The sequence below is a fragment of the Hibiscus syriacus genome, unplaced genomic scaffold (assembly GCF_006381635.1).
Source record: "Hibiscus syriacus cultivar Baekdansim isolate YM2019G1 unplaced genomic scaffold, ASM638163v2 tig00111398_pilon, whole genome shotgun sequence".
Classification (NCBI taxonomy): domain Eukaryota; kingdom Viridiplantae; phylum Streptophyta; class Magnoliopsida; order Malvales; family Malvaceae; genus Hibiscus; species Hibiscus syriacus.
Genome location: NW_024063081.1, coordinates 1,351,215 through 1,378,718, shown reverse-complemented (window position 1 = coordinate 1,378,718; position 27,504 = coordinate 1,351,215). Strand labels below are relative to the sequence as shown.

The window sequence follows — 27,504 nt, the reverse complement described above, 5'->3', positions numbered from 1 at the left end:
ATCACAAAGAAAATATTATATGAATCTTCTTCGTCAGTCATTTATGGCCTTCAATGCTTTAGGATCTAGTAAAAGAGTGGCTATATCTTGAAACATAATGCCCGCCATTTCCACCATAAATAATGCCAAATTCACAATCTTACATCAACAAGCAAAACCTGTAAGTCTGTAACTAATTTAAAAATAAATAATAAATAATGTAATTATAAAAATAATGTTTTACTTTTTAAAAATATTTATAAAAATAATATTAAATAAATTATATGTTTCTTGACTGCAATTTAATATACATATATATATATATATATATTAATTAATGTTGTTATAAATATAACAAATTGATAAGTTGGCTTGGTGGTTAGATACTTAGCGTTTTATCTTATCAACTCAAATTCACGTTTCTTAGGTAGTGAATGATATTTCTTTCCAAGGTTTTTTTAAAAATAAAAATCTCATTTAGGTGCGGTCTCTACGTAGTCGACGGCCAATCACATTATTATACAAAATTAAAAAACATGTGGTATAAATGATACACTGCTTAAAGTTAAGGGGTATATTAATATTAGCTTCTTATTAATATTAGTAAGGTTATAACTGACCACCCACTTATTAATAACATTACATATAGGTCATTAAAATTTAAAAAGCCACAAATGAGTAATTCAATTAATCGGAAAAAATCATTTTAGGGCTTCTTGAAGATTGAAGGCTCTATTTGATGATCCGATTAATGAAGAGGTTGCGGTTGATGAGAGAAAGAACATAGCTCGAGAAGAAGGCCATCTAGCAAAGGATGTCGTATAGTGAGATTCAAGAAGTTAGGACTTTTTAAAGTGATTTTATGACTTTTAAGAGAGATTCTCAAGAATCTAATCCAATATATTGAATGGGATGATTAAAATAAATCTTATGGTATAATTTGAGATTCATTGATCACTATATACGATGACCCATGATGATTAGTGTGGTGGCACATGATCTGGTTGTTCCAGTGATTCATTTGTGATAATCGATTAATTGAATGATTTATTTATAAATTTTGAAATTGGGCGACCCATTGTAGTTTCGCAAATAATTGAATGAACTATGATACAATTTACTCTTTTTATATTCATAATATTACTTTTTTTTTATCATTTATTCTCCTTCAATATTTACACACTTTAGGTCATAAGTCTTTGATGATTTGAGTTTGTCCTTAGAAAACCATAGCTAATTCCGTTTTATTCCCTCTGATCCGTTCTTTTACTGAAAAAACACGTCACCCGAAGTTTCTTCGGGTTTCAAGTCAAAATTTTCTTCTTTTCATTACGTCGGAGGAAATTTTTAATTTGACGTGAAAGGGGTTTTCACTGATTTTAATGGAAACTGAAAGCCATGAATCGATTCTGCGTTTTATGTGACGCGATCCGGTTGTTGGTGGAATTGAAGTCCTAATCTCATGGGTGGGAGTTTTCTTGCTGGGTTTGCCTTGCCTCTGCTGCTTCTGACGGGTATGCTTTGTTTATTGTTCTCATTACTTTAATTTCACTCCTTACAAATTGATATGAAAGACTGAGCATTTCTTCTTCTTCTTCTCCGTCCCATATGGTCTTTTTTTTAATAGCAATTCCTTTTATGATGCTGGTTTTGTTTTGGAATCCGCTTTATCCATGTATTATTTGAGGTAAGCTTTTGGGTGCGTTTGTTTGTCAGTATGATTTAGATGCCTGCATAAAATTTTACTCCTGGATTCTATCCCATGAAGAAATTACTAGTCCAATTGCCATGAGGGATGTGTTAGGCAGTTGAGGAGAGTCTAAATCACCTTTTATTTTATTCTAGCTGGTGTTAGATTAAGGATTTTATTTCCTGCTCACGAGTTCATGATGAGAACACTACTCTTTGCATTTATATGCAACCGTCAATTCATTTAATCTATTGTTTGGGTATTCACCTCTGTTTTCGGATAGGTCTATCTTGAACTAGACCAGTATCAAATGTATTCATTTCAAGTTTTTTGAAAATTACAAAATCTAATTCCTGGATAACCTAGTTTAAAATTAGCTTATGACACAGCTCATCATGCAGTCTTGGCTTTTATTCTGCATATAATTTATTATCTGATTTTCCTTACTATGGAACCTGAAAAGGTGGCAAGTGTAGAAGGTTTTTTTTTAAGTTGAGAGTCACTTGAAAAGTGAAAACTTCATATGTTCTCTGCTATCAAAGTAATTAATTGTTTTTTCGTGTTCTTTTCTTTCTTGAAGCTGCATTGCTCAATTGGAGTTTGATCTCTCTTGTTGATTTGATAGCTTTCCTTCTTATTCAATACACTGCACCCAAAATAGGTAAGCAATGAAGATTTTCTGGTAAAATTATGCTTTATTTAAAGTTGTTGTCGTTACTTATAATGGAATGTGGTCCTGTAGGATTCCGTTTCAGGAGGAAATATTTGTTACTGTGGCCTGTCATCGTCTTTTCCCTCCTTGTTTTTCTTTCACAAGCTGCATATCTTGTTATATGGGCCGTTGGAGGTTATAAACAAAGTATAGGAAATGCTTGGTGGATGAAGCTAATTGGTTTTATGATGTAAGAATATATTTTTTTCGCTAATTCTTTTGTCCCTTCCGTGTTTCCGCATATTCTGACTTCTTGGCTCTTTGGGTTTGCTTTTGCAGAATCCGGTCTTGGAAATCTCCCACTGTGATCTATTTCTTGGTCACACAACTGCTAGTGGTAGTTGTTGCTTTGCTTGATATACACGGGAACAGATTTGGTCTCGTTGCATGGCGGTATTCTTGTTGGGGTGATTTCTTAACGGTTGTTGAACATTTAGGTTTGTAAGTGTTTCCTTATTATTCTAATTGTGTTGTGTTTCACTACGTAATCTCCCCACCCCAAAACAGGATCAGTTTAGCAATCTGATATGAATGCTTTAGGATTTGCTCATTGCATGTTGAGGATATGAGCTAAAGCTGATTTTTTCACTTTGTCATGACTAAATCATGTTTAACACGCCTCCCAATTGTCCCTCTTCTAAAGCAGTAGCGAAGTCTTTTTATTCTCCTTTTTTTTCTGTGTATCAATGATAGCTTACTTTTTGACTATTGGAACATTTTTCTTGTGCAATAGCTTACTTTTTGACTATTGGATCATTTTTCTCGTGCACTTTTGGACCTTGTGAATTGGAGGTCAAATTATTTGATGTCTGTAATCTAGGGTAATTTTCATTCTAGATTACTGAACTAAATTTTCACCTTTATTTAGATCACAAACTTTCAATTTAACCCAATTACACCGTTCAACTTTATTATGAATAAAGTAAGTCACTTATACTACCACCGTTAAAAAATTCCAACAAAAAAACTGAAATCGACACTTTTACTTAACATATTTCGCATATCGTAATCAAAGAATGTTTAATTGATAATTTAAATCATGTTCTGTTACCTTTCATTTAAATAAATTCAAAAGAAAAAAGAACTAAATGTTCTATAAATTCTAACAAAAATATTTGAATTGTCAATTAAACATTATTTGATAATGATATGTAAAAATATGTTATGTAAAAGTGTCAATTCAGTTTTTCGTTAGAATTATTTTACGGTGTTAGCATAAGTGACTTGACTAATTAATAATAAAAGTTGAATGATGTAATTTGATTAAACTAAAGGTTTGTGATCTAAATGATAGTTGAAATTAAGTTTTTGTTATCTAGGATGTAAATTACCCATGTAGCCTACTTGAAAGCTTACTAATAGGACTTCCAAAACATTATTTTGCCTTTTATTCAATGAAAAGTTCTTGTCATTTTAGTCGCGGGTTTTCATGTGGAATAAAATAGCATGTTGCATTTTCTGCTTGCACCAATTATCGGTATTTTATGCATTACAGTTCTATTGTAATTGAGTTGTGTCCCTGACAAATCGGTAATATCAAATGTATGCGCAGAATGAATTAATAATATATAATGTGTCTGTCTGGTAGGTTGCTATTTCACTGGTTTGTCAACAGAAATGATTGTGCTGTTTAATTGCGTTGCAGTCAACCTTGTAACTTTATATAGAAATCTAATGCCCATTAAGCCTATGCTGTTGTCAGTTAGTCAGTGCTTTGCCGGTCTCTGACACTAGAGTAAAAGAAAGAAAAGTTAAAACTATCTTAAAGCATTTCTTTTTTAATCTTCTTATTGCTTCCGTTACTGAACTTCAAATTACAATGAGATTTATTTTATTTTACTTATTACCTGAGACATTTATATTTATATCGAAACTGATATAGAATTATTTCCATGGTTTACTTCATGAAAGGTTCCCATCTTAAAGTTGCTTCCTGTTTGCTTCTACCTGCTGTTCAGCTGGTTGTGGGAATTAGCCATCCCTCGTGGATTTCTCTGCCATTTTTCATTGGTAGTTGTGTTGGGCTAGTGGATTGGTCTTTGACAAGCAATTTTCTTGGGCTATTCAGGTGATAGCTTCTTGGCTCTTTGTAGACCACTGACTATTGTTCTATTTCTTTTTCTTTTTCAATGAATTTGTTTTTATCATTGGTTAATGCTTTTAGTAGCTTATGTTCTCGTACTTGTCAAGGTTGTGGAAGGCTCTCCAGTTTTATGCAAGCTTCAACATTTTCTTGCTTTATGTGTATCAACTCCCTGTTGTGTTCTCAAGTATGTTACAGCGGATAGCTGATTTTGTTGGTCTATTCAAAATATGTTCAACATCTGAGTGGACTGAAATTTGCTCTGCTGTTTCTCTTGTACTTTTTTACATCATGGTATGTACTTGTTTTCTTACCATAGGTCTGATTCTGTTCTAAGATTCTAGCTGAATCTTTCAATGAAGTACGAAACACCCTTTCCTCAACCTAGAATCTTATACTATGAAATTGACTAGTCTTTCTCGTGTCAGACATTTGTCCATCTAATTTAATCTTTTCACCATATTACAAATTGAAGATGGTTTGAACTATTCAAATGCAAACCAGCCTTTGGAGTTTGACAACATTGATGACATTATGGATGGAAATTTTGTTCAATTTCCTCAGTAAGGTTGCTGTTGAAAATTTGTGAACTTCTTAGTTGGAAACCACATGTTTATATAATATATGTTCTTAATTGATTTTGACATGTCAAATTATAATTACTAAGATTATAACGGAGAACAAGATTTGAGCTGCTCCCCCATATGCTTAATACATGTTCTAATGTTACCATTAGTGTTAAGTTTTGTTTAGCAATTATACAGATATGCTAACCTGAAGTTTGGGTTTACTCATACCACACAATATAACAATCTGTTGAAAAAATATTTGTTATTTATCTTCTGTTTTGGCCTTTTAAATATTTCTCTACTGCTTATGTCTTGGTGTCATTCCGACTTTTACTGCAGCTATCATATGTCAAATGTGATTTGGAGGAAATGGATTTTATCATGTCCGTGCGAGACAGTAGCTTGACAGAGAAACTACTTCCTTCAAAGCATTCATTCTTCATTCGTGAATCAAGGTAACATACTTCATTGTTATATGCTTTGAATTCTTAAAATGAAAGACAAATATTCCACACACCATAAATTTCAAACTCTAGGGTACTTGATTTGTTCATAGATTTAGTTAATATAGAAGTTGCTTATTGATCCAATTAACTATTTAAACTGCTACATCTGTTCTGGAATGTTCTATTTTCTTACCCTAAAAGTATTTAGCTACGCTTTACTATTTTGGGCAAGTTTCTCTATGTTCGATTGAGTTGTCCTGAAAAGAAATGTAGTGGGAAGATACAAGAAGATCAAGTTTTCTGATTCAAAATTATGAATTGGCTACTTTCCACAATAATATTTGGCAGAATGAGAAGCAATAATTGTGTATTTTAATTACCAGCACTCAATTACATCTCATTTTCCTATTCTCCTGGCTTTATTTTATGTACCGATGTTTTCACCATCATTTTTTTTTTGGATCTTGATACATTGCACAAGATTTTCATGTATCATTTGTTCTTCTGCTTTTCTTTTTCAGAAAAAAGAAAAATTCATGGTTTAAATAATAGGTTGTTTTCAGTTTGTTAATGAGTTATTCCAATTCTCCAGTTCTGGTGTAAGGCATACCAATGTTTTACTACGACGGACAGCTTTCCGGACATTCACCATCAACTTTTTCACTTACGGTTTTCCAGTATGATTGCTACCTTTTACCAATTGTTGCTATATTCTCATGGGTCTTTTTCTATTTTATCAATATTAAGGTTGATATGTAAATTGTCTAACTTGTCAATGGAAATTTTGACAGGTATCCTTGTTTGCTCTTTCTTTTTGGAGTTTTCATTTTGCTAGTATATGTGCTTTTGGGTTACTGGCATATGTTGGCTACATTGTGTATGCCTTCCCTTCCCTGTTTCGTTTGCATCGGTTAAATGGGCTTCTCCTTGTCTTCATTCTTTTGTGGGCTGTTAGCACCTATATATTCAACGTGGCATTTGCATTCTTGAATAGGAATTTTGGGAAGGTACTCCTTTCTTCTGGAGTTTGTAAATTCGTCTTTTTCATATATTAAAATGGTTCAAATATCTTTTTTCTTATGTTTTAATCAATATAAATGCTTGTGCAGGATATGGAAATTTGGGAGATGGTTGGGTTTTGGCATTATCCCATACCTGGATTTTTTTTGCTTGCACAATTTTTTCTTGGAATTTTGGTTGCATTGGGTAATCTTGTAAATAATTCTGTTTTCCTCTATTTATCTGACGAGAATACACTATCATCAAGCAACAACTCTGCTGTAGAAGGTATGAATTGTATATTCTGAGTCCTATATACTTTTTTCTTGGCATCTGCGTTTTGGGGACCATCACTAGGTTGGCTCTAGACTATTAGAATTCCATTGAAGGGATATATTTCTAGGGTTGTGCATTTATGGAGTTAGATTTCTATTTTACAACAGTGAGTTTGAGGAGTTAGTTTTATGCTTCAGCTTTTAATATTTGTCTTCCTGACTGCACGTAAAACTCATTATTTTGTCATGCTTTATTTTGTTATATCCACTGCTATGGCATTGCTTTAAACTTCTTATCTTATCCATTTTAAGATTACTTATGGTTATTGGTACAAAAGGGTAATATTTATACTTTAATCTATATAATCACTTCCTTATTTCCTTTATTTGCAGTGGATGGAGAGACCAAGGTGTTCATTGTGGCTACAATTGCATGGGGACTACGCAAATGTTCTCGAGCTATCATGCTTGCACTGATATTTATCATTGCAATGAAACCTGGACTTATCCATGCTGTGTATTGTATGTTCTGTTAAACCTTGTTTGTTCTAGTCCTTTCTTGAGTATAATTATAATTTTACCTTTAACATAAGTCCTTTCTTTCCAATGTTCTTGCACAGTTCATAAAAGCAAGTGCAAATTTGTATTATTACTGTGAGTTTACATGGCAGTTTCTCTAATTGGCTTCATATTTTTATCTCTGCTTCAGTGGTTTTCTTTTTGATCTCTCTTTTGAGCCACAACATCAGCAGGAAGATACGCCAGTCTCTGATTCTCCTTTGTGAAGCTCACTTTGCATTATTGTATCTTCTTCAGATTGATTTGATCTCTAATGCTTTGAAGCAAAAAGGCTCCATAATTTTGGAAATCATGTCACAGTTAGGTATGTATTTGTTTTAGGTCATTTAAGTTGATTTGTATGATATGGCTATGGTTATTAATGAACTTTCTTAATGCTTTTTGGTTGTTCACTTAAGATGAAACTCTTGCGCGAGAAAGCGAAAGAAAGTAAACATTCGTCTCTGAATTTATGCAGGTCTCCTTAAACATAGCATTTCATTGACCTTTCTGGAAATAGCTTTGCTTGCTTGCTTCTGTGCAATTCATAACCATGGGTTTGAGATGCTCTTTTCATTCTCAGCAATTGTGCCGCACACCCCTAGCCCTCCTGTTGGGTTTAGCATCTTGAGAGCTGGTCTGAACAAGTCTGTCCTCTTGTCAGTCTATGCATCCCCAAGCGCATCGTACTGCCATGATAATCCTTCATATGGTATAATCTTTACGTGTGTCAAAATTTCTATCCAAATTTAACTGTAAAACTTGAAAAAGAAAAACCCTAGAAAAATGTTCAATTTTCTGCTATCAATTACAAATGCAAAAATTATTTTAATATGCAGTCCTCTTTTTTTTCTCTCTTATCTAAGTGAATGCTGAAATCTTATGTGCATTGGTGTAAAAAACTAAGTAGTAAAATTGTCTATCTTATGTCTGTAGTTGTAATCTAAGTAGAGAACAATTTATTCAATTGATTTCATGCTTTACATTTCATTCAAACATTGTAGCAAGCTAAAACTAGAACAAGTCGGTCCCATCCCATTATGATGTGCGGGTTTTACAGATCTAAATATGAGTTTAAATGCTTTTCGATTATTTTCTAGCTGGTTTTTACCTTTTTTTTATAGAATATTAGGCCTCGTTAAAAACCCTCGACTTGCCCTCCATATTACAATAGTAACATGAAGGACAAAGGAAGAGGGAAAAGAGTGCCTACTACTTTTATTAATCAGGAGAATAATACACTGCCATCCCTTACCTCAAACTTTAAAAGCCTTAACCCTAATTACATAAGACTTAAACATCTCTTACTGCTGAACCCTTTACCTTAACATTAGGCACTTATGAGATGACTGCTTTCTGATGAAATTGGACTTATAGGAATATTCAAGATAGCTTTAGGCCATTTTATTTGTTATAATATTTTTTTTGCTGTTACGAATGTGTCTTACAATATTTCGATTACCACTTCTACCATTGCAACTTTATTGACATCGTTTTTGTAATTATTTGTTTGATGTCATTCAGAGAGGAGGATAGCATCATTCCTTGGCGAAATTGGGCAGAAGTTTTTATCAATATATCGATCAAGTGGAACTTACATTGCTTTGATGACCATTCTTCTTACAGTTTACATGGTGATACCCAATTATATATCATTTGGATACATCTTCCTTCTCCTTGTTTGGATTATCGGAAGACAACTTGTTGAGAGAACGAAAAGGCGCCTATGGTTTCCATTAAAAATATATGCAATCATGGTGTTCATTTTTGTTTATAGCTTAAGTATTTTTACCAGCTTTGAGATTTGGCTCTCCGGGTTTATAGATCTTTATTTTTATTTGGGTTATGACCCTGAAGCTTCGTTGTTGGATAATATTTGGCAATCTCTAGCTGTTCTAATTGTGATGCAACTTTATAGCTATGAAAGGAGGCAGAGCAAGTTCAACAGAACTTATTGTCCCAATCCTTTAGGTTCTGGGATACTTGGCTTCGCCAAGCGGTTTCTGATTTTGCACAGCCAGAAGATCCTGTTTGTCTCATTATTCTACACATCTTTGTCTCCTATTTGTGCTTTTGGATTCTTGTATCTACTTGGCCTTGTCATATGTTCAACTTTACCTAAGGCTTCTCAGATCCCATCCAAATCATTCTTAGTTTATACAGGATTTCTGGTGACAACAGAGTATCTTTTTCAGATGTGGGGTAAACAAGCTGGAATGTTTCCAGCGCAAAAGCATTCTGATTTGTCACTCTTTTTAGGTATTCGTGTGTATGAGCCAGGATTTTGGGGTATAGAATCGGGCTTGAGGGGAAAGGTGCTGGTAATTGCTGCATGCATCCTTCAGTACAATGTCTTCCGATGGATGGATAATATGCCAAATGGTATTTCAAACAAAGACAAATGGGAAGAGCCATGTCCTTTATTTCTATCAGCAGAGGATACTTTCACCAATGGCTTCATGTCTAATGGGGAAGATAAACCATCTTCTAGTGTTGGGATAGGACTTATAAGACAAGACAGTGTTGTAGGAAGCAATTCATGGTCATCTTTGAACTCTTCTTTTTCTCAATCACCTCATCCTGTATCTTCCAGAGCAGGAAGTTCTGAGGTTAATAATGTGAGAAAATTTTCATTTGGATATTTCTGGGGAAGCACCAAGGAGAGTCATAAGTGGAACAAGAAACGTATCCTTGCATTAAAGAAAGAGAGATTTGAAACACAAAAGGCTCTCTTAAAAATATATTTCAAATTTTGGATCGAGAACATGTTTAGCCTTTATGGCCTTGAGATTAACATGATTGCTTTACTTCTCGCAAGTTTTGCTTTGTTGAATGCCATCTCTATTCTATATATTGCAGTGCTTGCTGTTTGCATTGTTTTGAATCGGCAGATTATACGTAAATTATGGCCAGTTCTTGTCTTCTTGTTTGCTTTGGTTCTCATCCTCGAGTATTTTGCCATCTGGAAGGGTATGTTTCCTCTGAATCAACCAAGTCAGACTGAAATACGTTGCCATGACTGCTGGAAAAGCTCAGCTTCATATTTTCAGTACTGCAGGAGCTGTTGGCTGGGTATTTCTCTTTTAATCTGCTTATTATTTAAATAGGGCAGTTAAGCATGGCAACTTAGCTTTTGATGGGGAGAAAAAAATTTGACTATCTTAATGAATCTTATTTTAGCATCATCCTCTATGTTTCAAGGCCATGTTTTTATCCTTTTTCTGACTAAAAGAATTACATTTGATATGGTTGTTTGATCAACTTTTAGACTGCTTTCTAGCTTAGCTTAAATCAGCTTATGCTCGGAAGAGTTCATGTTATGCATGTCTGTCAGATATTCATGTTTATCTATCTATTCATTGTTCATTTTTGTTCTATGTGCACTTTAAAGTATGATAAGACTAATCTGCTCTTAATTTCCACTTTTTCCTACAGGACTGATCATTGATGATCACCGAATGCTTATCAGCTATTTTTTTGTGTTTCTGCTGGCTTGTTTCAAGCTTCGTGCAGATCTCTTGTCTGATTTATCTGGGTCATCAACGTATCGGCAAATCCTGTCTCAACGTGAAAATTCTTTTGTTTGGCGAGATCTCTCTTTTGAAACCAAAAGCATGTGGACTTTTCTTGACTATATTAGGCTTTATTGTTATTGCCATCTATTGGACCTTGTCCTTGTGTTGATTTTGATTACTGGAACTCTGGAGTTTGATATTCTGCACCTTGGTTATCTTGCCTTTGCTCTTGTTTTTTTCCGGATGAGGCTTGAAATTCTCAAGAAGAAGAATAAAATATTCAAGTTCTTGCGTATCTACAACTTTATGGTCATTGTTCTTTCTCTTGCTTATCAATCACCTTTTGTAGGGGAGTTTAGTTCTGGGAAGTGCGATACTGTGAGCTACATTTATGAAGTCATTGGATTTTACAAGTATGACTATGGGTTTCGAATTACGTCCAGATCTGCACTTGTTGAGATTGTCATATTTATATTGGTATCACTTCAGTCCTATATGTTTTCCTCCCACGAGTCTGATTATGTGTCACGATATCTCGAAGCAGAGCAAATTGGTGCCATTGTACGTGAGCAAGAGAAAAAAGCTGCATGGAAAACTGCACAGTTACAACAGATTCGTGAAGCTGAGGAGAAGAAACATCAGCGAAACTTGCAAGTGGAGAAGATGAAATCTGAGATGCTTAACTTACAAATAAATCTTCATAGCATGAATTCAGTTGCAACTCTCAGTAATGTTTCTCCTGGCGGTGAAGGGCTACGGAGGCGAACTTCTCTTACCTCAAATAGGGATGCTGGGCCTATGGACAAAGACGAAGGCACTGTTTGGAAGCCAGAACAAGTTATTATACAGGATTCAGTGTTCCCCCCTGAAGCACATGCCTATGCTGCACATATGAAGGGTGAAAGTCCTGAAGTAGTGGAATCTCCAAAGAATTCAATGGAATATGCATTGTGTGAGATCACCGAAATTGAATGTGATGCTGATAGTGCTTTTTCAGATCCAGAGAAAATTAGGAAAAAACAAGAAAAGGAAAATCCTTTGATTTCTGCAGTTCACCTCCTCGGTGATGGTGTTTCCCAGGTACAATCTATCGGAAATCAGGCTGTTAATAACCTTGTAAGCTTCTTGAACATTGCACCAGAAGAATCCGATATGAACGAGCATTTGTCTGCTGAGGATGAGGCATATGATGAGATGGAGGGTCAAAATATGCAGAATACCCATTTGAACCGCTCATCTTCCCTGCAATCTGATAAAAGTTATGATGCTACGAGTTTGCAGCTGGGGCGGATCTTACGGCATATATGGTCCCAAATGTGGTCAAATATTGATGTTGTGTGCTACTGTTTGTTTGTCCTCGTCTTTCTATGGAACTTCAGTTTGCTATCTATGGTGTATCTTGCAGCTCTTTTCTTGTATGCTCTATGTGTGAATACAGGCCCTACTTATATCTTCTGGGTTGTTATGCTGATTTACACAGAAGTTTATATGTTGCTTCAGTATCTGTATCAAATTGTAATCCAGCATTGTGGATTGAGTATTGTTTCAGACCTGATCCGTGAAATAGGATTTCCTGCTCATGAAATCAAATCATCATTTGTTGTGAGTTTGTTGCCTCTATTTCTTGTGTACTTATTTACCCTCTTACAAAGCTCTATAAGTGCGAAAGATGGTGAATGGAAGCTCTCTACTGACTTTCACTTCCTTAGGAGTTCTCCTTATGGAAAAGAGATTCATGTGAACTATAGCTGGAGCGAAAGGGTATCACGGTTGTTTCAGTTTGTAATAAATATGGCAAAACTGGTAATTAGAAGCTTCTGGTGGTACTGGAAATCATTGATACAGGGAGCAGAAACTCCTCCTTACTTTATTCAAGTTTCAGTGGATGTTCATTTGTGGCCAGAGGATGGGATTCAGCCAGAAAGGGTTGAGTCTGGAATGAACCATCTGCTCAGGCTAGTTCATGATGAGAGATGTACTGAAACAATACCACATAATTGCCCATTTGCTAGTAGGGTTCAGGTTCAAAGCATTGAAAGAAGTCAAGAAAACCCAAATGTTGCTTTGGTTGTTTTTGAGGTAGTGTATGCATCTCCCTTGACAGGATGTACCTCAGCAGATTGGTACAAGTCACTAACTCCAGCGGCTGATGTGGCAAAAGAAATTCTCAAGGCACAGCGTGCTCGGTTGGTAGAAGCAATGGGATTCCCATACCAAATACTCTCTGTAATTGGTGGTGGAAAAAGGGAATTTGATCTGTATGCTTACATATTTGTTGCTGACCTGACTGTGTTCTTCCTAGTTGCAATGTTTTACCAATCTGTCATAAAGCACAACAGTGAGTTGCTTGATGTTTATCAGCTAGAAGATCAATTTCCTATTGAGTTTGTAACTATCTTAATCGTAAGTTTTCTTAACTTTGCTCGAGTATTTTTGTCATTTTCTTGCTTTCTTACTTGGGCTATGAGATATGTTATCATCTAATCCTAACTGGGTCAAATTATTTTATGCAGATCATCTTTTTGTTGATTGTTGTTGATCGCATACTTTATCTCTGTTCATTTGCAACTGCAAAAGTTATTTTCTACCTTTTCAACTTCGTTCTCTTCACGTATTCAACTACAGAGTATGCTTGGCAGATGAAACCTTCTGACCAGCATGCTGGACTGCTAGCACTGCGTGCAATATTTCTTGCTAAAGCGATTTCTCTAGCCCTTCAGGCTGTACAAATCCGACATGGAATCCCTCATAAAAGCACCTTGTTTCGACAGTTTTTGACTAGTGAGGTTTCACGAATTAATTACTTGAGCTATAGGCTTTATCGAGGTCTACCATTCCTTTATGAATTACGATGTGTACTTGACTGGTCATGCACAACAACATCTTTGACCATGTATGACTGGCTCAAAGTAAGCCCGTAGTTTCTTTTGTTATTAGTTTTTCTTGACTTTTGTTGTACTTAGTACTTATATAGAATAGCTGTTTTGAGTTTTAGTAAGCTGTAAGCAAGGATTCTTTGATTGAATTATTTCTCATTGATTTTTAGAACTGACTTGTTTTCTTCTTAGCTGGAAGACATAAATGCAAGCCTGTACCTTGTCAAGTGTGATAATGTGTTGAACAGAGCTCAGCACAAACAGGGAGAAAAGCAAACAAAAATGACCAAGTGCTGCAATGGGATATGTCTGTTCTTTATCTTAATTTGTGTTATCTGGGCTCCGATGCTGGTAAGGGCTTCATAACCAGAAACACGATTTGCAATATATATTTTTCAATGTGTAGTACTTATTACCTAGAAACCATTTGAAAACTTTTCTTAGAAGGGATTCCATTTTATTATTATTTTTTTGATAAAATAAGGCCTCATTAAAAGCCCCCTTCTTATCCTACATGTTACAAACATAACATGAAGGACATTGGAAGGAGGAAAAGAGTGCCTCTAACTTTTATTAATTAGAACAATAATACACCTCCACTACTCAACAGCTAACAACTTCTTACAAAACAGAAAACCATAAATCTGAAAACAAAACACACCCTGAAACTCCTAAAAAGGAACTACCAAGGCATAACACCTTAACCATTACACAAAACGTAAGTTCAGCCTATACCAGCTGTAGCTAATTCATCCGCTTCCCAATTTGCTGCTCTCGAGATGAGCCTTGTGATGATACCCTTCCTCTCCACAGTAGAAGCTATATCCCTTACCAAGGAATGAAACAAAGTAGTACTAAGGTTCGGATTATTAATCCATTTCAGAGCATTAGAAGAATCCGATTCCAAAATGATCCTCTGATTTGAAAAGAGATCAGCTTCAACTTCCTCAATAAGAATCAACCCTCTCTTAATTGCCAAAAGCTCAGCGAGTAAGGGAGGACCTCCCCCTACCTTCTCTGAAAAAGACCCAAGCACCATCCCTCTGCCATCTCTAGTCAAGCCACCTATTCCACCCTTATCCCAACCTTTGACCATTGCACCATCAACATGAACTTTTAAGAACCCTATCGGAGGAGGACTCCACCTAGAAGAAGGAAGATACCTCTTATTCAGATTGACATGTTGATCAGCTAATTTTAAATCCTCCATCAAGGAATCAAAATGAAAATGAACATCCTTAACTGATGTTTCAAACCAAGAAACAGTTCTGAAACGTGAAATGAAGAACAACAGCGCTGAATCAACCTTCCCTGTAACACCCCCAACCCGTACCCGACCCGGATACGAGTCCGAAGTGTCACATTGACTTTTCAAACTTTGACTCTTGACAAAATTCAAAGAAAATTTAAAACTTTCCTTAGAGTAAAAGCAATTTAGTTACGTAATTTGACCACAATAACCAAAATCGTTCAGAGCATATTTAACTCAATCAATTAGTACATGCCAACTATATTCAAAATAACAAAAATCAATTAACTCATCTATTTTCTGATCTGAAATCTTGTAAGGGAGATGCTGACCTGTGTTACTCCTCACAGCTTCCATAATCACTTTCTGTAACCTGCGTGTGAAACACTCACATGCTAAGTCGATGACTTAGTGAGGCATAAAGAAAACACATCTGATGAAATTCATACCCACTAATCATGCATGACTGTTTTATGCTATCAAATTATACAACTCATTTACATATATTCATGTATATTATGTAACAGATACCATAACCCCTATCACACATATATCATATCACAAATCATATACATATATCACATACATTGTTCTCATATCACCAAGACATATATGCACTTCTACCTTGTCACGAGAAATACACATATCATTATATCAAATTATGTTCTCTTTTCAAAGCCCATGTACACATGTGAGAACTATAGATATGTGAGTCTATAGAGGTTGTGCACTATGCTGTCACCACAGCTCATATAATTGTACCGAAGTGCCACGTAGAATTGCACCGGAGTGCCGCGTAGAATTGCACCGTAGTGCCATATAATAGTGTCCATAAGGACTACATATCATTCCTTAAGAATCATATACATATACTAGGGATCAAGTATGTGTCTCACCAGACTTCACACATATTCCAAAGAATACATATATGTCCCGAAGGACCGCGTAGACCCTCAACTCTTGGCATGCCAACTATACCCCTAGCTCTCAAGACACATAACATGGGCATTTTCTTTTATACTTATCATTTCACATAACACATAGTTCAATTACTCATAGAACATTTTCATATGAGTCACATTTACATGTCACATAGCTTATATACTTTCTCACGTAGTTCCATAGATCCATATCACATAACATATATCCCAAAGTGCACATAATCACATATATCATATCATATAACTTAGATCATTTCTCAGATATTCATATAAACATACATATCATATCTTGTTCACATATGATCATATATGCTTCATATAACACATAGAAACACCTAGAACACTTTCTCATAGCTTATATCAATTTTCAGAGTCCTTTCATATTACCTGATGATATATATATCATCATATAGATATATAATAACGGATATCATATTATCTACCTTATGCTCCATTTCTTTGTGTTCCCTTAGATTATAAATTATGTCGTATTTCTAAACATATATCATTTAATAGTATTTTTATTTAGGTACTAATTTAATCTCTTTACTTAATTCAATTTCATATATTCATTATAATCTTTTCATATAGCTCCATTATACTAATTCTCATAATAAATCATACCACTATGTACTTGTCCAACTCATGTTTCCATTATGCATATACTGTTACCCATGTTTACCTAGTTCATATCACTTCTTATAAACTCACTTTCATCATATTTTCCTATTATTACATATTTTATCTCATAACCATGTATCCACATAGTCTTATATTTCATTATCATATTACATATATTTGTTCTCCTATGACTCTTAATAAAACATCTATTTATATTTCCCTACATCTCTCGACTTATCTTCTATATTCCTATAATTTCATAACTTATTTTATATCATTTTCCCTTTTTATTCACATAAACCATCTATTTATTTAGTTCAATTTCTCATGACTTCCACAATACTTTTTAATAAAACTTTGTAGCTCTTCACTTTAATACATAAACCATAGTTTCCTTTAATTTATCAATCTTCTCTATATAACTTGTGTATCCTTATTTATGCCCTCGAATTCATACTATTCTCTTAGAGTCTCCTAACATTTCTCGTATAATCACTTATACCTTATCATATGACTTATACTTGATTATCTTATTCTCTCATGTTCATTTCATTTCTTATAACTCTATCATATAACTTATTCCATGTTCTTCCATTATTACCTAATAAAACCTTACATAAATCATATATCATATACAAAGCATATTATTATCTTTAGTCATGCATACATACAATCAATGTAATACATATAATCACATATAGTTATAACCAACACATAATCATGTCTATGACTTCATGCATATTACTCTAGGAAATAGACTCATCGCAAGTCTTATTTCCATTAAACACTACATGTCACTAGTATGCACTCACCTTGGCCTCACTAGTCAATTCCAATCTCTTATCTTTCCCTTGATCGATCTTACTTGCCAAATGTTCCGGAATTGCTTTATGTGCAGAATCTACATAAATGTACATTTTGAGGCAATCATTAGATACCTACACCTTGTAGTTGGATACTAGCAACTTAAAAGAACTTATTAAACCAATATTTACAATTTTCCTTTAGGGGGAATCGGTTCCCTACTATGGGGGTATCGATTCCCTCATGACATTCTGGAAATGTTGTTCGTTTGAAGGGGTATCGGTTCCCCTTAAATGGGTACCGATTCCCCTTGCCCAGAAATCATATTTTTAACTCGAAAATTACTTCATTTCCTCTCAAACACTTCATATATCATCCCCTTTTCATTCTTAACTCTAGTACACATACTTAAACCAATCTATATTCATTTATTTCATCTTAAACCTCAAAATCCTATCTTCCATATGAGATTCAAGAATCATACCAAATTTTCAATGTGTTCTAATTCCAATTCTAACACTTCATACTTCTTAATTAGATTGATGACAAGTCAAATTCATCCATAAAACTTCAACAGCCATACCATATCAAAATTTCATCTTAAAACTCATATTGCAAATTCCTTCTTAATTCCTTTATCTTATTGTTTAAATCCCATATAAGCTTTCCTTAAGCTTATTTAATACCCAAAGAATCAAAACTAAGCTTAAAACTCAAGAATTAACCAACTGAAATTAAACTTACCTATTGTAGCTAAGCCCCACGTGAAGAAGAGAAAGCAAGAAGAAGAAAGCTTCCAGATAGCTCTCTTCCCACGTTTTTCACTCTTATAAAAGGGGAAGAATATCTTTTAAAGGAAAAGACCATAATACCCTTAATTTCCTTTAATAATTACTAAATAACCTTCATTATATATTCAAATAATCATTGAATTATTTCATTCTTCTACTTTAGTCATCAAATTCTGAAACTTTTCAATTTAGTCACTAACCCGGTATTGCGGAAGTTACATTCCCATTCTGGAAAATCACCTCATTCCTACATTTCCAAACAGACCACAACACTGCTCTTGAAATAAACTTCCATATATTGGATCACGGCACTAAGTCATCCCAAGCAATTAGGAAGTCCATCAACGAACCAGGAACCACAAAGAAAACATTCCAAAACTTTAAAAACTTAGCCCACAAAACCCATACCACTTCACAGTGAAGAAACAAATGAGAGACCGACCCATTGTACTTCCTGCACAAAGGGCAGACAGAGTCTTCAACCCCAGAAACTCCTCTCTTCAGCAATTCCACTTTCACCGCAACTCTATGATGAGCAAGTTGCCAAACAAAGGATTCCACACGTGGTGGAGCTACTCCCTTCCAAACATACCGTTCCCAATTACTTTCTAATTGATCAGTACCCTCTCTATCAAAATAGGTTTTCATGCATGATTTTGCTGTAAAACAGCCCTCTCCATTTCCCAACCAAATCCAACAATCTTCCTCTACTAGAGACAAAGAAGAGCTATTCAACAGAGAGATAATTAGCAGCCACTGCTCAACCTCCCAATCCACCAAATTCCTTCTCATTTGAATATCCCAAAACCAACCCGAATCATTGTGCAATCTGAATTCTGCTACCTTACCCTCTTTGTTATTCGAAAGAGCAAATAACCTTGGAAACCTATCTTTTAGAGGAGCCGAACCCAACCAAACATCATGCCAAAACTGAACAGTTTCTCCATTTCCAGCCCTAACACACAAATTTCTCCTAAAACAGTCTCCAAATGCATCACTTGAAAAGAAGTTCTTAACAATTCCTCTCCAAATCCAAGAACTACGAGCTGTCCAAGTATTCCGGATCATCAAAGAATTAGGATCCATATTGTAAATACAACACACAACTGATTTCCACCAAGAATTTTTCTCTCCAGCAAATTTCCACACCCATTTCCCCATAAGAGCCCTGTTTAAAAGCAGCAGATTCGGAATCCCTAAACCCCCAACTTCTTTGGCTTACACACCAAATCCCACTTGATCCAATGAATGTTTTTTTTATCTGATGATCCCCCCATAGAAACGATGCCATAATAGAGTTTAGTTTGTTGAGAACACTAATAGAGATCCGAAAAATAGAAAGATAGTGGATTGGAATAGAGCACAACACCGATTTGACCAAGACAACCCTTCCAGCCAGAGATAGAGACTTGGCCTTCCAACCAGCCAAATTATTATAAAATTTTTGTATAACCGGTTCTCACAGGGAAAAAGAATTCCTCTTGGCCCCCAATGGAAGACCTAAGTACTCCGAAGGAAAAACTCCCCTTATGCACCCTATTTCCTTTGCCCATGAAAATAGTTCCTCCTCCCCCACATTAATTCCAAAAAATTCTGCTCTTAGACAGATTCAACTTCAAACCCACCATCAGTTCATAAATTAAAAGTATTCTTCTAATATTCACCAAATCATGAATAGAAGCCTTACTAAAAATTATTAAATCATCCGCAAATTGCAAATGAGATAACATGAAAGAACGTTCATTAGAGCCTAATTCAAAACCCAAAAACAACCCCTTATTCACTGCTTTTACCAACATTAAATGTAGCAATTCCCCTCCCAAATTGAACAACAAAGGGGATAACGAGCAGCCCTGCCTTAGCCCTCTAGTAATGCGAATTTTCTCCGTAGGTGTGCCATTTACCAAAACTGAAATGGAAGCTGTTGAAACACACTTGTACATCCAAGAACTCCATCTAGCTCCAAACCCCATTTTACTCATTATTTTCAGCAAGATCCTCCAATCAAAAGCTCTTTTGAAATCCACCTTAAAAACAACTCATTTCAATCCTTTTTTCCTCCAACAATCAATGCCTTCATTTGCTATAAACGAGCAATCTAAAATGTGCCTCCCCGGTATAAAAGCGAACTGTGAAGGACTAATAACTTCATTAATGCATAAGCTTAACCTTCTAGCCAAAACTTTTGAGAGAATTTTGTAGAAACCCCCAACTAGACTAATAGGCCTAAAGTCTTCAAGCCCCTCCGGATTGTCCCTCTTGGGAATAAGAGAGAGGAAAGAATGATTGGTTTCCATGTCCCATTCCTTTCCCTTATTGGCATTTTCTTATTCTTTCTCATTCCTCGTATGCCAAGATCTGTTTCCTTCGTAATTTTCTGCATGGATAGGAATCATGTGTATGCATATTCTAGGTGCCCAGACCCCTGAATATGTAAGACAAACACTTGAGTTGGCAATCTTCTGCATGAAACATTTTAAAACAATTCTATAATCTTGTATGTATTTACCACTAATCTCTTGAGCGCACAAATGTTGTCAGGAAATAGCATTTTATCATTTATAGATGTGCTAATGTGAAAATGCATATGAACATATATTGCAAAGAAATTTTGGTATTATGATTTGACCTGCCATCAATAATTTGTGTTCCCTTTTTAAACTAGATCATTACAGGTAAGACCGGCTGTTCCTTGCTTTTACAGTTCTTAGGAGTTAGGATGTTCAATCATGATTCCCCTGTGCCAATTAGGTTACATTGCTTGAACGTATCTGTTTCTTTCCTTTGAAGCTTGTGAAGTGTTAACAATATAACATGTTACAATTGTCTTACTGAAAGCAATAACATTGGTCTTGTACTTATGGGGGCTGTTAACATCATTAATAATTTTACTATAAGTCGTGCAACTATGAACATCTAGGTAAATTGTTCCTTGTAATTACGTGGAATGAGCACTCTATATCTTGATCCGTCTATAAACTTATTTTGTTTTTTTCTGCCAGATGTATAGCAGTGGCAACCCGACAAATATTGCAAACCCCATCAAAGATGCAAGTTTTCAAATAGACATCAGTACTGTTAGTGGAAGGTTGACCTTGTATCAGACAACCCTTTGTGAAAAGATTCCATGGGATAAGCTCAATTCCGATGCTAATCTTGATCCCCTAAATTTTTTGGACACCTACAACAAGAACGACATACAATTGATATGCTGCCAAGCTGATGCAAGTACTTTGTGGCTTGTCCCTGATGTGGTTCAAAGAAGATTTATTCAGTCCCTTGACTGGAATATGGACATGGATATCACTTATACTTGGTTGCTGTCAAGGGAACGGCCGAAAGGCAAAGAAACTGTGAAATTTAGTAATCCTCTTGATCTTAAGGATCTTCCAGAACCATCTGACATCCAAATGGTTCTCAATGGTTCTACAAACAGCTTTAGGATACATAATCTTTATCCGAAATATTTCCGTGTTACTGGTTCTGGTGAAGTCAGAACTTTCGAGTCAGAGGTACACACCACTTTCTATTTGGGTTTTATTTCTCTTCCTCTCCTTCCCTTCCCTATATGAATCATAATTTAGTACTGTTTCTCACTGTTGGCATTTCTTTTCTAATCATATCAGTGAAAGTGTTATCATTACTTCATTTTAAGCCATTGATCTTTCAGTCTGTCAGGAAAGAGACTAAACTAAAGGTAGTGATAAAAAGGCACATAAAAGTTAATAACATATTATTGGCATATAAAACCTATTTCTGCAGGTAAACTCAGTTTCTAGTTCAGTGAGTGCAGAACTTGTAATCAATCGAGCCACTTTTGATTGGTGGTCCTTCCATATTATCAATTCATCTGAGATTGTTAGCTGTGGAGGTTTCAAAGGACCTATGGCCATCGTAGTATCTGAAGAAACACCACCACGTTAGCTCTCAAAATCTGTTTCTATGTTTTATGTTTATTGATAAACTTTTTATGATTTTCATTATTATACTGATTAATATTGCAATACTACAACAGAGGGTATTATTGGAGACACGCTAAGCAAGTTCAGCATTTGGGGTCTCTACATAACTTTTGTGCTCGCTGTTGGCCGGTTTATCAGGCTTCAATGCTCTGATCTAAGAATGAGAATACCATATGAAAACTTGCCTTCCTGTGACAGGTAATCATTTCTTTTCTTTTTGTTTTTCCAAAATCAAGTAGAATCCTTCCAAGCAAAACGATGATAAAATTCCATACCCATTGAAGGGTCGACAATGAAAGAACGGAGCACTTTCTAATTCGTTTCTTATTTCACCGACATTTGTTTATCTGGTTTTAATGAAGGTTGATAGCCATATGCGAAGATATATATGCTGCAAGAGCTGAGGGGGAGCTTGGAGTCGAAGAGGTCCTTTACTGGACCCTAGTGAAGATTTATAGATCACCGCACATGCTGCTCGAGTACACCAAACCTGATTAGTTGTCATCAGCGATGCAGTCTAGGTTGCAACAGTTTCCACAGGTTTTTGATACAAGCTTTGACTAAAACAGACATACTGAAATTATTCAAATTGGTCGTACTTCTTCGGTGGCCAAGAAGCTCTATGGTGGTTGCGGTCTCATTCTCTGTAGCATCGTTGCTTACCATGCCAAAGAAATGCTAAATGCTGCACTGGTAAAGATGAACAAGTATCCATGTTATGGAACTGCAATGCAGGTTCTTGCTATGTGTGAACTTCTCTGTTTCACTCTTGGTGTAAAAGAAAGCACGCCCTGGCTTTACATGAAAAAGGGGGAAATGGTTTCTTGGGAGGGATTGTGTACATAATCTGTATGTTGTACAATATTAGTTTTTTGAAGGAAAAAAAGAAAAAGGAAATTGTATGTACCGGATTTTATATGCTCTTTAAAAGAGAGTTCTGTAACCTCTTCTACTGTATACAAGGATGCTATTTTTTTTCTCATACATAAAATTGTTGAATAGCACAAATTAAACACATGAACATAAGGATTGATATTTGAGAGATTTGTTTAGTTCTGTATAGTTGAACAATTCTGCCTAAGGTTTGGATTTACTTATACCCACACAACAATGAAGTAGCCTTTTTATAAAGTTCAGACAATTTTGTGCTCCTTGCAACATCATCATTAAAACTTGAGACAACGGCTAAATGATTGTTTTGTGAACCAAACAATATAGAGGTCAAAGTTAGTTGACCTAGAAATGTCCAGTACAGACCCCATGACATATATCTAACAATCAAACAATCCCAAAGTAAGCAACAAACATATATGGTTGGCATGGTGCTACCACCATGACGAGAAACATGCTGTCTCATGGATCACACCAATTTTATTGGCATCTGGTTTAGTTGTGCAGTTTCTTTAAGATAACGATATAGTTAGTCAATAATCATGTGATCTCACATGATCAAAATGGTGTTGTAAAAGGAAAAATACCAAACTTTAATGAATATAGTACAAAGCATGTTTAGTAGCTCTAAGTTGCGTAAGTCCTTGTGGGTTGAAGCTCTCAAAAAGATTGTGTATATATTAAATTGGGTTCCAACCAAGGTTCTCCTAAAAATATCTCGAGTTGTTTAAAAATCGAGTTTGTGACATATATTGGTATGCGGATACCCATATTAAGTTCTCGTGAAAACATCTTTTGAGTTGTTTAAAAACCGAGTTTGTGACATTTACTGGTATGTAGATACCCATATTAAGTGAGAGTTTATAGCTCATAAGAAAAAAACTAAACATGAGGACCATTAGTGAACATTTCCTTAGATATGTCGAAAGGTCTAGATGTTATGAATTATATTGTCCATCTCGTAGTACTAGAATTATGGAATAAAAAAAATGTAAATTTTTTTTAGAATGACTCATTCAATGAGAGTGATCTTTTTCGGGACACAACCGAACAACTAATTGAACAACATGATCTATAATAAACTTGGAATCTAAGAAATGTAAAATTGCTTAGTTTCGTACTCGGAACTTGGAAGTGTAGACCAAAACAGTGCTGTGATGTATTTGCAATGCAAAGAGTAGCCAAAATATTCATTAAGATTAAGCCACTCTACTTTGATTATGAGAAATTAATAAACATTGGCTTATCTTAAGCAATTCTACTGTCACCATGATTGTTAATGCTAGTTAAATTGGATTGTATGCGATGGAAGACTATCCTTATTTATTTTGTTTTGTTTTTCCTTTTCTGGGAATTGAGAAATAGTAGTAAAAAGAATGGAAAGGGACAATATCTTGTAATTAACCCTAGTCACCCCTTTACCCTGGACTCTAGGCTGCTATGCATTGGAAATGTTTTGCTGACACTGCTTCTTTCTCATAAAGTTGCTTCCTGCTTCTTCTTTTTGGTCGATCAGATGAAGGCAGTGAACCATTCCCATGATTTGACACCTCTAGGGAAAAAGGGTCCCCCTTAAATTTGTAGTTGTATGAATTTTCTGCGTGCCGCCGATGGAGCAAAGTTGGCAATGAAGAAATGGATTGAAGAACTTCAAGCTCAGCCATGGTCCAAAGCAAAGAAAGCAAATGATCAGCCATGGTCCTGCATTCTGGACAACACTTCAAGGTTTGGAGTTTTGACGATATTATGTACTCGTTCATCATGCCATAATTTGAAAAACATTGCTAATTGATATATGTCCTTTGACTGGTGCTGCACTTTGTGTATTCATATTCAAATGAATTCTCAGTCATGTGTAGTTGCATCTTTTGGCAATCGGTACATGGGAAATTGGCTTATATAGTGTTAAAGGAACATCTATGGTTAATCCAATCTGATATTCTTTAGAAATATCTTTTGCATGTCTCCTACTTGCATTTCTGATAATGATACATTGATAATATGTTCTGCAGGTGGACTATACTTCAAGTCTCGAGAACAAGACAAGGGTGCAGCAAACCAAGGGAATGCACGTCATAATTCATAATAATTACATCATTGGCTGTGAGAAGAAGATCAAGCGCTTCCGAGACCATGGCCTTTGGTTGGTTGATGATCATGCCCTCGAGTCCCCTATGAGCAGATTATGAAAAAGCCGAAAGACCATGTGATTGTTTTCTGCACAACCAATTGCAGCCCCAAGGACCACCCTAAGAGGTGAAGCATCCACTTGGATCATCTTCTTCTCAAAACCATATGTTTCTAAGCTCTCGGATAAGCATCGATCAATTAGCAGCTGGGAATGCTCATTTCTTGAGCACAGTTTTTTTCATTTAAATAGGGTTCAATTAGGGATTAAGTCCAAGACCCGATGAATCAATCAAATTTTGTCACTGTAACATTATGCAAATGAATTTGTTATGTGGTGTATAAGACCTATGTGCCGCTCACCTAAGAGCTATTCTTTGATAGAGCTTTGTTGAGGATCTAATTGCAATAGTTCATATCAGAAAAGTAAAAATGTAAGAGTGCGTTTGCCGGGAGTCGAACCCGGGTCTATTGCTTGGAAGGCAATTATCCTAACCGTTGGACTACAAACGCTGTTTGTTTGTTTATTTGTTCGTTTGTAAATAAAGAATCTAAAACCAGCAATAACAATTTCTGAAAACAGTTGGTATTCTTTTGTATCATTAATAAACGTTCTGGAGCTATGGTTTTGGTTGAAGTCAGTAATCAATTTATTTAAGTTGTGTACTACATGTATAAATGCGATAATCAACTTTTTTTCTACTTTGGGATATTTTAGGATGATCATATACTCAAATACCAATGTTCATATATGATGCAATAGATGTGGATATTTTATAAAATTACGAAGATCCGATGTATATACTCATAAACCATCCAATATAGTACAGTTGACATCGGCCTATGCTGGTAAAAATAAGACTATCTGATTCGAACATGCATACGCCATGGCCCTTTTCTCTTACTGGATGCCTCTTCTTTTCTTTTCTTTGCTTTCTTTCTTCTCTTCCCTCCTTTGTTATCACGCTATCATCCCAGTTTTTATTGCCTGCCTCAGACTAATCAAACATTCAACTAAGTTGCTTCATTTTGCTTCTCTTTGGTTAATCAGGTGAAGCCAGCCACTGAACCACTCTCATGATTTCCCACCTCCAGGGAAAAAGGGTTGCCCTTATATTTGTAGTTATATGATTTTTCTGCTTGCTACCGATGGAGCAAAGCTAGTAATGAAGAAATGGATTGAAGAACTTCAAGCTCAGCCATGGTCCAAAGCTAAGAAAGCAAATGATATCAGCCTGCTTTTTTGCCATATTTGGATGTTTTCCTGAATTCTGGCCAACACTTCAAGGTTCAGAGTTGGGACAATATTATGTACTCGTTCATCATGCCATAATTTGAAAAACATTGCTAATTGATATATGTCCTTTGACTGGTTCTGCACTTCGTGTATTCATATTCAAATGAATTCTCAGTCATGTGTAGTTGCATCTTTTGGCAATCGGTACATGGGAAATTGGCTTATATAGTGTTAAAGGAACATCTATGGTTAATCCAGTCTTATATTGTCTAGAAAAATCTTTTGCATTTCTGGTTCATGGCAACCCTGTTTCTTTTGGTTTGGGTATGTAAAAACTGGGATGTGAGATTTGCGGTTTTATGAGCTTTCTGTCTCCCTCTCTGATATTTGTAATCGATGGTGTGTGATCTATTTCTGGTAGTAAGATTCAGTTTTCTGATAATCATACATTGATAATATGTTCTGCAGGTGGATCTCTACCTGCTTCCTCAGGCAGCATTTCCAACAGGAGGATTATACTTGAAGAACAAGGCACCAAGGGAATGCATGTTATAATTACATCCTTGGCTGTGAGAAGAAGATCAAGCGCTTCTGAAACCATAGCCTTTGGTTGGTTGATGATCATGCCCTCGAGTCTCCTCTGTGCAGATTATGAAAAAGTTAAAAGACCATGTGATTGCTTTATTCACAACCAATTGCAGCCCCAAGTACCACCCTTAAACCATCGGATAAACATATAATAGTTTATCAAAGAAGCAAAATAAAAAATGCGTTTGCCGGGAGTCGAACCCGGGTCTATTGCTTGGAAGGCAATTATCCTAACCGTTGGACTACAAACGCCTTTTGGGTCTATGGATCATTAAAATTTTATAATAATAGTTAATTATAATGTTTTATACTAATAAACATCCCGAAGCTATGTTTTTGGTTGACGTCAATAATCAATTAATTTTCAGTAGTTATGTAAAAAAAATCAAACGTCAATGCTTTATTGTTATTGATCATTCAAAATATATTTTAAAAAAATCTTTAAGTTATGTGTTACATGTATAAATCCGATAATTAACTTTTTCTACTTTAGGGTGTTTTTGGATGATCATATACTCGATACTAATGTTCATATATGATGCAATAGATGTAGATGCTTTATAAAATTACGAAATGTATATACTCAAAAAC

General features: G+C 35.3%; 1 protein-coding gene and 2 non-coding genes across 4 annotated transcripts; 1 reads left to right on the top strand and 2 right to left on the bottom strand.

The window, feature by feature from the left end:
* The first annotated feature begins 1,191 nt into the window (after positions 1–1,191).
* LOC120161309 (piezo-type mechanosensitive ion channel homolog) lies at positions 1,192–23,011 on the top strand. Of its 2 annotated transcripts, XM_039171585.1 has the most exons (21): positions 1,192–1,493; positions 2,250–2,330; positions 2,412–2,571; positions 2,661–2,818; positions 4,293–4,449; positions 4,572–4,758; positions 5,373–5,488; positions 6,072–6,156; positions 6,271–6,486; positions 6,589–6,766; positions 7,147–7,275; positions 7,463–7,636; positions 7,790–8,023; positions 8,836–10,383; positions 10,747–13,229; positions 13,340–13,735; positions 13,895–14,053; positions 21,111–21,620; positions 21,871–22,027; positions 22,124–22,268; positions 22,433–23,011. In XM_039171585.1, the coding sequence occupies exons 1-21, from the start codon at positions 1,442–1,444 to the stop codon at positions 22,566–22,568; spliced, it is 7,461 nt and encodes a 2,486-aa protein (XP_039027516.1). In that variant the 5' UTR covers positions 1,192–1,441; the 3' UTR covers positions 22,569–23,011. The 2 variants fall into 2 exon arrangements, with proteins under 2 accessions (XP_039027516.1, XP_039027517.1); XM_039171586.1 differs by lacking the exons at positions 1,192–1,493; positions 2,250–2,330; positions 2,412–2,571 and having other exon boundaries at positions 2,806–2,822; positions 22,433–23,010.
* A 2,518-nt stretch (positions 23,012–25,529) lies between these two features.
* TRNAG-UCC lies at positions 25,530–25,601 on the bottom strand. Its single transcript has one exon. It is a non-coding gene; the product is annotated as a tRNA-Gly (tRNA).
* Positions 25,602–27,093: 1,492 nt separating this feature from the next.
* TRNAG-UCC lies at positions 27,094–27,165 on the bottom strand. The gene has a single exon. It is a non-coding gene; the product is annotated as a tRNA-Gly (tRNA).
* Positions 27,166–27,504: the final 339 nt, after the last annotated feature.

What these genes read in the sequence shown, in the direction of transcription:
- LOC120161309 (XM_039171585.1), top strand. Translation starts at nt 1,442, where the DNA reads ATGGGTGGGAGTTTTCTTGCTGGGTTTGCCTTGCCTCTGCTGCTTCTG. An exon ending in TTGTACTTTTTTACATCATG is followed by an intron (nt 4,759 to 5,372) that starts GTATGTACTTGT and finishes CTTTTACTGCAG; the next exon opens with CTATCATATGTCAAATGTGA. An exon ending in CCATGTATGACTGGCTCAAA is followed by an intron (nt 13,736 to 13,894) that starts GTAAGCCCGTAG and finishes TTTTCTTCTTAG; the next exon opens with CTGGAAGACATAAATGCAAG.